A 9,975-nucleotide genomic window follows, 5' to 3' on the forward strand; every position below is an offset into this window, starting at 1 on the left:
AGCATCTCCCTGACCTCCGAAAACCACCGTGGCCAGCTAAACAAACCCCCAGGTTGTTGTCCACTGATGAAGGATGAGGACTAGGGAAATTGCCCGGTCTAGGATAAAAGCAAAACTACCAACAGCAGGGGCGGGCGGGCCTGGAGAAGAGGGAGAAGACTCCCTGCCCCGCTGCTACCTGTGGCTTTAGGCCTTGGTGCCTCCACTAGAGAGAAAAAGGAGGAGGCTGGGCTTGCGGGTGAGGATGCTTCCTTCCACGGGGGCAATTGATAACGTGGGGGAAAGGCTTCGAGCACCCGTGGAAGAGTGGAAAACAAAGGTGACCCTCCGCTCCACAGCGAGTGACAACCGCCACCACTTTCCTAGCCGTCCCTTAGTTTGATGACTCTCTAGAACCAGAAAGCATGGGAGCAAGTGTGAATGAGCACCGGCCTGGAGAGCCCAGAGCTGTGCCAGCCACGGAGAGCGCCAAGCCCTACACTTCCATTGTACCTGGTGGCCAGCTGTCTCGCCCAGTCAGCGTTCCCACACATCTCTGCCCCTCAAGGAAACTTCAATTGGCAGGAACCTTCTGGGAAACTGACAGAATCCAACAAGGTTGATCTGATTTCCACCTGGACTCTATGGGCCTGTCTGTAATTGCTTGTATACCAAAACAACAACAACAAAACAAAATAAGAGCTTTTATTGGGGAGGGGGTATTGGATGGGGTAAAAAGAGGTAGGTGGTCCCTGATGCACTCCAAAAACTGGGTTTTCTAGTTTGAACTTCTCCACAGCCTAAGAGGCTTAGGGCTGGAATGTCCCAGAGAGTCACGGATGGCCCTGGGGGCAAGCCATGGCACATTCCTTCTTTCCTTTTTCCTAAAATTTCTTGATTCTAGGGGGACAGATTTAGGACAACATACCCACATAGGGACAAACAGATGGCCCCCATGAGAGTCTTCCACTCAGCCTTCGCCAGAATTAAATTACCAAACCATCCTTTTGCCAGATTCTGTTTTGAATAAGCCTAGCTTCAGCAAAGGTTCTGTGTTGACTACTTCAACCCTCCACCACAGCCCAGGCGCCTCGCGATCACAGTCTCCAAGTTTCTTGAAAGTCATAGAAAGCGTGCCGGCTCTGCAGGTGGGGAGGAGAGGGGACTGGAGCTCACCACCCGACTTCAGTAAGCCCCCTCCCTCCACTGCTCCTGTCCCATCTCTAAGTGACCTGGAGGCCAAAACAACAGACTCTCCCATTGAACATGAGAACTGAGATTCAGTGAGAGGTCCAGCCATGTCCAAGTCACACAGCAAACTGAAGGGGACTGCACGTGGAGCCTCTGCTCCGGAAAGACTGTTGCTTCCTATCCCTGTGTGTGCAGAGCACACCGGAAGCCCCTGCTTAGTCTAGGACTGTGGGTGAGGCGGGGAGGGGGCAAGTGTGCAAGAGCAGAGATCCCGTCCTTCAGCACACCCAGGATCGGGGCACAGCCTCTTGCTGGTCCTTCCCCTGCCCATAACCACTCAGGACTGTTTAAAAACAGACTGCTCTGGAGGTCCCCACCAGTCTTCTGGTGCTTCTTTGGGGCTCAAGGTCTATGAGGATAGTGGAAGGATTATCTGAGAGGGGCTGAAGACCTTTCCACCCACTTGGCAAACCTCGAGATCTCCAAATAAAAGGAGTGCTGTGTCTACCCAGAGGGGCACGCAGAGAGAGCTTAATAACTGCATTAATGCATCCATAGTCCTCATCCTGTAGGACCTGACTAATGGTATCCATGGGCAGATCACTTCTGTATCCATGCAGAGGTGCACTGTGCTTTCCCGCCTTGGCCTGACTTTGGTGGGCTTAGACCATACCCCCTAACCCCTGCTATCCAATTTTACACCAAGCAGCACTCGTGTGTCCACGGATACACCGCATCCCACCGGGGTGCCGATGTACATGTGCACACTGTCATCCCTGTGAGCTCAGGGCTGTTCTCTGGGGTAGTGTAGCCTCATGGACGATATTGGGGGACAGCTGCAGTACCTGGATATCTCCTTGAAAGGAGGCGTTTGCTGCTGTGGAACATTCAGCCAAGAAGTGGGGTAAACAGTGAAGCTGAGGGAACTACTGGGCAACCATGCTTTCCCCATGTACCTCTTCCTCTGGTTAAGCTGATTTCAACCTAGCAGCGTTGAGCACCACTTGCCAGGAGAAATCAAGAGTCCCTGGGAAACATACTCCTCCATCTTTGCCTAGATCCTGCCTCCTGCAGTCCAACAGCGAAAATGGGTCAGGCCCTAAGGAGCTGGGCACCTTGGAGTAAGGCCAAGGGAGTAAGAGGCAATCTTGGTCCCACCCTGCATCTCTGCCCTTGCCCCCACAATTCTCACCAAGGAACCCAGCCCGGTTCCCTCGGGTGGTGGAGAAGGCAGGAGGAGGGTCAAAGGCCGAGCCTTGCACATCCCCACTAACACACTGACACCTGTAGGACCAGCCATAATGACTGCAGAGATGAAGATGCCCTGGGCTCTGGGCCCTGAGCCTAGAGAACAGGGAAGTGCTTCCCCCCCTCCCCCCGGGGCTTCAGTCCCACCTACCGGGGCTCCCACCCCACCAGTGGCTGGTTCAGGGGGAGATCTGCAGAGGAGGCCCAGAAGCAGCCTGGAGGTCTCCCTGTGGCCGGAGAAGCAGGTCAGGGCTACCGCCGTTGTGACCTGTTTACTCAAGACGCTGAGGTCCCTGGGCCAGTTAACAATTGTTGGATAAAATCCTTGGACAAACTTCATTGAACCTTGAGGACTTATGGGGGGAATCACTCTTGGGAGCCTAGAGGGTAAAGTCTTGGCTTGGGGAGAGGGAAGCTCTGGGGCTACAGTTTCCTAGCACTGTGTCGGAGACTAGAAACTTCCTGGGCTCTCAGCCCAGGGTCTTGAGACAGCGGTCACCTGGCCTATGCCTGAAGCCCTGGGAAGTCAGAAGGAGGGCAGAGGCTGGCAAGGCCTACCCTGTGGCTGCCAAAACCCGGATCGTCGGAGGTGCAAAACAAAGGGGAGGTGGAGAAGGTAATGGGCCTGACTGGGCTCTTGGGGTCTCCAGCCCCACTCACCACGGCCTAGGGCCAACAGAAACGTTTCGTCTGATTAGAAGCCATCATTTCTATCCCAATCCCGGAAAATTGACTGCGGTGCAGAGGAAGGCCTGAGAGCAGCCTTAGGGGAGAGTGTCCAAGCTAATTAGAAGACAGCATCCGGGGGCCCATTAGAGCTCGCAGGCTGCTGTCACTCAACCGGCCCGAGTTCCTGGGAGAAGAGGCTGGGGAAGGAGGGGCCGGCGGCCCCTCGAGGACCCACTGGGAGCTGCGGGAACCGGGAACCGGCCCTTGGCTCGGCCCCCGCCCTGGCGCTGGCTCAGAGGCGCCGGCTCAGAGCGATCCTGCTCCGCGAACCTTCACTCAGCCGAGGTTGTTCTCGCCAGCGCCTGGGGACTTCGAAGCGGCCCAGACAGGAGTTGACTCTCAGCGAAACAAGTCATTTGGGGCCCCAAGGTGGGCACCAGCCGCGCGGGACTCGCAGGCCAGATGCGTTTCTTTTGTGCGGCCCAGGGAGAAGTCGGTGTGTCACCGGGGAAGGAGGGAGAGGCGCGGTGAGGCCGCGGGGGGGGGGGGGGTGAGGCGGCGGGAAGGTGGCTGCGGAGGGGGAGGGCGCGGGCGAGGCCGGGAGGGAGGGAGAGAAGGAGGGAGGGCGGCGGAGAGGGCGCGGCGCGAGCGACTCGGAGCTGGATTCCGCCCGCGCTCGCTCGCCCGCCCGCTCGCGCCCTCCCTCCTTCTCTCCCAGCCCCCTCCCACCGAGGCCCACCCCACCCACCACCCCTGGCGCAGGGACTGCTGGAACCTGGCGGCGCGCGCTGTCGTTTTCAGACAGACTCTGCGGGCTCCGTCCCGAGCCTTAGAAACCGGCCTCGAATCCGGAGTGGGGGCCCGGGCCGGCCGGGCGGCTGAGGCCGGAGCAGCCGGAGCGCGTGGCGGAGCACGGAGCCCCGCGCCCGGCCCCGCAGCCCCGGGCGGTCGATGGAGCGCGGGCGGCGTCGCTGTGGGCGCGGGCAGCCCTGGGGGGCAGCCGCTTAGGCGCCGCGCTCTTGTCCCCCAACAGGTCGCAGCCGGGGCGGCCGGGCGCGCCCAGCCCCGGCCCCTGGAGCGCCCGCTGCGGTCCCCACCTCCATGGACGCCTTCAAGGGAGGCATGAGCCTGGAGAGGCTGCCTGAGGGGCTGCGGCCACCTCCGCCGCCGCCGCACGACATGGGGCCCAGCTTCCACCTGGCCCGCGCCGCCGACCCCCGGGAGCCGCTGGAGAACTCGGCCAGCGAGTCGTCCGACACGGATCTGCCAGGTAAGCGCGGCTCCCCGCGGCGTGCACCCAGCCTCGGCGGCGCGCACCCGGCGGCTTGGCGCTCGGCCGGGTCCCCTCTGCGCCTCGGCATTCAGGAGCTTACTTTTTCCCGGTCTCGACCTGACGATGAACGCGGAAATTTACACACACGCTCGCACGCACGCACGAAGCCACTTCCAAGCAGTCTCCACACGCCAAGCCCAGAGTGGGACTGACAGGCCCTGTGGAAAAGGAGCAAAAAGCACGCGCGAGGGAGAAAAAAAAAAAAGTTGAGTTTTCCCGAACAGGTCTCTGGCGAGCCGCTGGGGCGCAGGGCAAGCAGCAGATGGAGAAGGGAATGGAGGGGAAGGCGAGACAAAGTGCCCCGAGAGACGAGAGACGCAGGCCGGGCGGACACCTTGACAGGCCAGGAGGTGCAGATGGAGGAGAGGGTCCAAGAAGAGGAGGGGTGGGTGCACAGAACAGAATAGAAGCGAGCGCTGGTAAAACGGAGCTCCCCGGGACAGCGGGAGCGAGCCGGCCAGGAGGCGCGGCCTGACTCGGGGCAGGGCCGGAGGAACCCCGCTGGAGGGATCCCGGCCCACGTGGACGCCCTAGCGCAGAGCCACCAGGGGTCCAGCCAGGGCGGCTTCCAGACCCACTCTACACTCTCCGCCTGCCTTGTTTTAAACCCAAAAGCTTGAGCTGGGCCCTCGATTGGGCGACTTCGGCCGTGGCCGTTTCCAGACCAGTCCGGTCTCGGTCTCGAAGCCGTTGCGGTTCACGGGGTCCCAATCCCGAGTGGCCGCGGAGCTACGGGCTGCCCGCTGTCCCGGGCCTTGGGTGTCTCTTCCACTGTGATTTAATCTCCGTTTGTTTCTGTTTTGCATCTCTAAGTGACTTTCCCCAGCAGGTCTGTTTGCTTGGTTAGAAAACAAAGCTTTGACTGTACTTTTGTTTTCAAAAGTTGTAAGCGAGGTGTTTGTTTTAAAAAAAAAGAGAGAACTATAGTTATAGATTGGTTTTTAAATCAGATCGGGGGGGGGGAATTAGCTATTTTAACGGCATGCTTCCTTTGAAACAATTCACTAGGCGTATCTCTCTGAAATTTAAAATATCTACACTACATGCCGCATGATTCTTGGAGAAATTTTTAAAAGTCAATCCAAAATGGCGCATTTCTCTGAGCTTTTCTCAAAACCCATATGTAGCCCTTTTATTTTGCGGATTTAAATAGTCTAGCTATAATGTATTTCTCTAGGGTTTGAAAATCCCTACCAGGGTGTTTCTGTGAAGGAGTCTAAAATTTATCTGCAATGATACATATTTTTTTCAGAGAAATACCTGACTGAAGTTTATACACATTTGCCTGTGTATTTAGTTTAGGGGTGTGTTTGCACGAACGGTTTTGACTTCTTGATTTACATTTGCTCTCTGTCTGCCTAGCTTTGAGGATTTGCGGAGCTTTCTGTTTTTAGGTGGAGAGCTCTGAACTTTTCTAGGCTTCTGTTTTGTTTTTAAATTCCTTTTCTTTACATTTGAATGTTATTGACTGTGTGCATCTCCTGTGGCTTTAAAGAGGCAGAGAAGCCCGGGTCTTTTAGATAGTATCTGTCTATCTAGGCTGCAATTGATGGGTTTTCTAGACCCTGGGACTATGCCATTGTGGCTCTGACATAGCCTTAGCCAGCAAACGTCTCAGGCTGCCACCGGGCTCTTACCCAGCAAATCTGCTAGCTTCACCTGGAAAGCTCCGGTACTAGTTCAGAAAAGCAGAGGTGTCCCCGGTCAGATTTAGACCCGCAAGTCTCCAAACACAGCGTGCTTTTGCTGGTGACCGGAGCTGCAGGGCCGCATCCAGCTCGGGCTGCAGGAGCAGGCCCCGCCTAGCCGGGAACCCAGGCCCGGTTGGGGCGTCTGGGCTCTTCTCGGTGGCACGCCAGATCTAGAGGTGCCTACTGAGGACCGGCACCCCGCCGGCTCTTTTCCAGTGGGGGACAGTTCCCAGGGCCCCTGGCCAGAGGGAGGGCAGCCACCACTCCGCAGGCGCTTCGGTGGAGCCGGGACCCGGTGCAATAGTGTTAGCCCGAGGTGACTCGCGCCCTTCCTACCTGCTGCAGACAAGGAGCGCGGCGGGGAAGCCAAGGGGCCCGAGGACGGTGGCGCGGGCAGCGCAGGCTGCGGCGGAGCGGAGGATCCAGCCAAGAAGAAGAAACAGCGGCGGCAACGCACTCACTTCACAAGCCAGCAGTTGCAAGAGCTGGAGGCCACGTTCCAAAGGAACCGCTACCCGGACATGAGCATGAGAGAGGAGATCGCGGTGTGGACCAACCTCACTGAGCCGCGAGTGCGGGTGAGCGAGCGTGGGGCGCGTGCAGGGCTACCCTACCCGCTGGCCACCTCTGGCGGGGCCCTCAGTAGCTCAGACTTCCCTCTGACCTCGCAGACCTCCCCCTCTCTCGCCAGACACCCCACTTCAGGCCCCAGCCGCCCGTGTCAGCTAGGCCCCTAGGCTGCTACTTTCCAAGCCCTTTTACCTGACCCGCAGGAGCTACTGCAGCCCCTGTCAGAAGACCCGGTCCCTACCCCAGAGAACTCTGTCAGGTCGCAGAGTTCCTTAGGGTCTGAGATTGGGCAGAGGATTCTCTGCCGCTAAGGACCTCGGGAGCTTTGACTCTTCATCCCCTGGAAAACGAAAGGGAAAGGCAGGGCGCGCCTGGACTGCCCCAGAAAGGTGCTTGAGTACAGGCAGGGGGTGGGGGGAAGGGGGTCCTCAAGCTTCTTGGAGCGGTGGTCTCATTCCGAGTTTACTTTCTCCAAACTGTTTTTGGAATATTTTCCAACATTTCCCGGCCAGTCAGCCAGGCATTAGCTGGACCAAGCCTGATGCCTTTTTCCCACTGTAGGCCTGGGGTCGTGTGGAGTGGGGACTCTGGTAGCCAGTAGCCCCGCCACTACAGCTTTTCATTTGTAAGGCCCCAGATTCAAGGCCACGCTGTATTCTGGCACCTCCCACAGTTCCCAGCAAATGCTACACTTTCTTAAAAGAGAAGTAAGGGAATCGCTTCTTCCCTGGGTGGCAAATATTTAATCAGACCCTGGAAGCACTTCTCAAGCCAGTCCAAAGTCCCACATGACCCACAGAACCCCTGCCATAAGCCCTGCCTCCGGCCCTCCCCAGGGAAATTGGTCTGACCCAGTGGGACCCTGGACGCACCGGCACCCTGTAATTCCGAGCTCACTAATCCTGCCCAGGTTTATGGCAGTAGAGGTGGGGTGGGGTTGGGTAGATGGAGTCAGGGCCTGGGAAAAGCTGGGGTACAGGGGTTCTGGACTGGAGAACGAGCTAGGAGATCAGGGGGGCAATGGTAGGCAGATAGGTGAGGTTGGGGGAGACGTGGTTGGGGAGAAAATGGAGGTGGAGATGAGAGAGAAACTTGTAAACTTTCGGAAATTAAATATTTGCAGAGAAACGTATTTGGAATATATTTAGGCAGCAGGAAAGAAATTAAATATTTAAGGGAGAAGCAAAGAGGTTGAGCATTTAGAAAAAGAAAGGATCAACTATTTAAGAGAAGCAGTGGAGGCCAGATAGCTGGAAAAAAAAGAGATAAACTAAATATTTAGAAAAGAGTAAAAATGAGGAGGAGAAATACAGAAAAAAACAGACTGAAGTTTAGATAGTCAAGAAGTGAACAAAAATTTACATTTTGGGCAGGAGGAAAATTATTAAATATTGTAAATACAGATGAAAACAAACTGAACAATGAAATTCGTCTGAAAAATCGGACACAGTCATTTCCCGGGAAGAAAAATATTTTTTGTGTTTGAGGGAGAAGAAAAAGACAGAATTATTTAAAAGAGAGATGGTGCCCCACTTGGAGGAGACGGTAGAAAGGAGACAGGTTGAGAGAGGAAAAAGGAAAACGAATATTTGTTCAAACAAAAGAGAATCCGAGTTGGGAAAAGAAAATCAATTTAACTTGGGGAAGATGATTTAAAAAAAGCGGGAAGACAGAGGAAGGCTCGTGTTTTCTGGAGACAGCGAAGGGACCATTACAAAAACCTCGGCAGGGGCAGAAGAAAAGAAGAAGAAGAAAGGGGTGTTGGGAGAGGAGGCAGCAAAGGTTCAGGTGGGGGTGAGGGCCCTTCCAGGCTCCTCGGCCCTGACGGTTTTTCCCTGCTTGCTTCCCCAGGTCTGGTTCAAGAACCGGCGAGCCAAGTGGCGCAAGCGGGAGCGGAACCAGCAGTTGGACCTGTGCAAGGGCGGCTACGTGCCGCAGTTCAGCGGCCTGGTGCAGCCCTACGAGGACGTGTACGCCGCCGGCTACTCCTACAACAACTGGGCCGCCAAGAGCTTGGCGCCCGCGCCGCTGTCCACCAAGAGCTTCACCTTCTTCAACTCCATGAGCCCGCTGTCCTCTCAGTCCATGTTCTCGGCCCCCAGCTCCATCTCTTCCATGACCATGCCGTCCAGCATGGGCCCGGGCGCTGTGCCCGGCATGCCCAACTCGGGCCTCAACAACATCAACAACCTCACCGGCTCCTCGCTCAACTCGGCCATGTCGCCGGGCGCCTGCCCCTACGGCACCCCCGCCTCGCCCTACAGCGTCTACCGGGACACGTGCAACTCGAGCCTCGCCAGCCTGCGGCTCAAGTCCAAGCAGCACTCGTCATTTGGCTATGGCGGCCTGCAGGGCCCGGCGTCGGGCCTCAACGCCTGTCAGTACAACAGCTGACCGCCCCGCCGGGTGCCCGGGGCCGCCGGCCGGCAAGGCGCAGCGGGAGCGCGCGGAGCACGCGGGGCGCTCGCAGCACCGCGGACCTCGCCTCTGCGCAGCCCCTTCCTCCCCACCCCGCCTCCAGGTTGGTTTTGTGTTTGCTTTTCCGGACCCCACTCTGCCCCCAAAGAATAAAAAGGGAAGAAAGAAAGTCGGGGAGGGGGGAGCACAAAGACGTCGGAGAAAAATGCTGGGGGGTGGGGGTGAGTTGCAATTTCCCTGGCGATGGCGCAGGTGGTGTGTTCGGCCCCACGGGCCCCAGCTGTCCACTCCACCGAAGGGACGCGGCGGGGGAAGCCAGCGCCGAGGCCGCAGGGAGAAGACGCCCTGGTCGCCTGCGTCCCGGCCGGAGCGCCTGCGCCGGTGAACTGAATGTAGGGAGCCTGGAGGGCCTGGGATCGTCCACCAGGTCAAGAACCGTGAGGCCCTCTCCGAGTGTGGCCCGGCCGAGCGCGTGCCGGGCGGATTGCTGTTGGAGCCTGCGCCTGGCTGGGGATGACCGCGTCTGCCGGGGATCCGGCCTTCGCGCTGGATTAGCCAAGGCCCCGGGGTGCCGGGAAGAGCCCAGCAGCCTTGCGCCAGGGGGCCGCACACTTCAGGCCACAGAGCCGCAGCTGGCGGTGGCCAGTCGGCAGCAGGAGGGGAAGGGCTCAGCTCCAAGTTTCCCAGCCCCAAGCTTAGCCGCCAGCCGGGCCCTCTGCTTCACTCTGGGTCCAGGAGGTGGCCCTCTGTCCCAGCGAACAGCCCCCTCCTCACTGCCCGCCCGTACAAGTGTCGAGCCAGGAGAGCGCGGGGCCGCAGCCCCAGGGCCCCCGCCCACTTTGCACACCCGCTCTCTGGCCCGCGCCCGTTTACAGC

General features: G+C 58.1%; 1 protein-coding gene across 1 annotated transcript; it reads left to right on the top strand.

The window, feature by feature from the left end:
• Positions 1-4,188: 4,188 nt before the first annotated feature.
• Positions 4,189-9,075, top strand: Pitx1 (paired like homeodomain 1). Its single transcript, XM_059262254.1, has 3 exons — positions 4,189-4,357; positions 6,457-6,689; positions 8,533-9,075. Exons 1-3 carry the CDS (start codon positions 4,189-4,191, stop codon positions 9,073-9,075), a joined length of 945 nt encoding a protein of 314 aa, XP_059118237.1.
• Positions 9,076-9,975: the final 900 nt, after the last annotated feature.

Source organism: Peromyscus eremicus, chromosome 5, assembly GCF_949786415.1.
Source record: "Peromyscus eremicus chromosome 5, PerEre_H2_v1, whole genome shotgun sequence".
Taxonomy (NCBI): Eukaryota; Metazoa; Chordata; class Mammalia; order Rodentia; family Cricetidae; genus Peromyscus; species Peromyscus eremicus.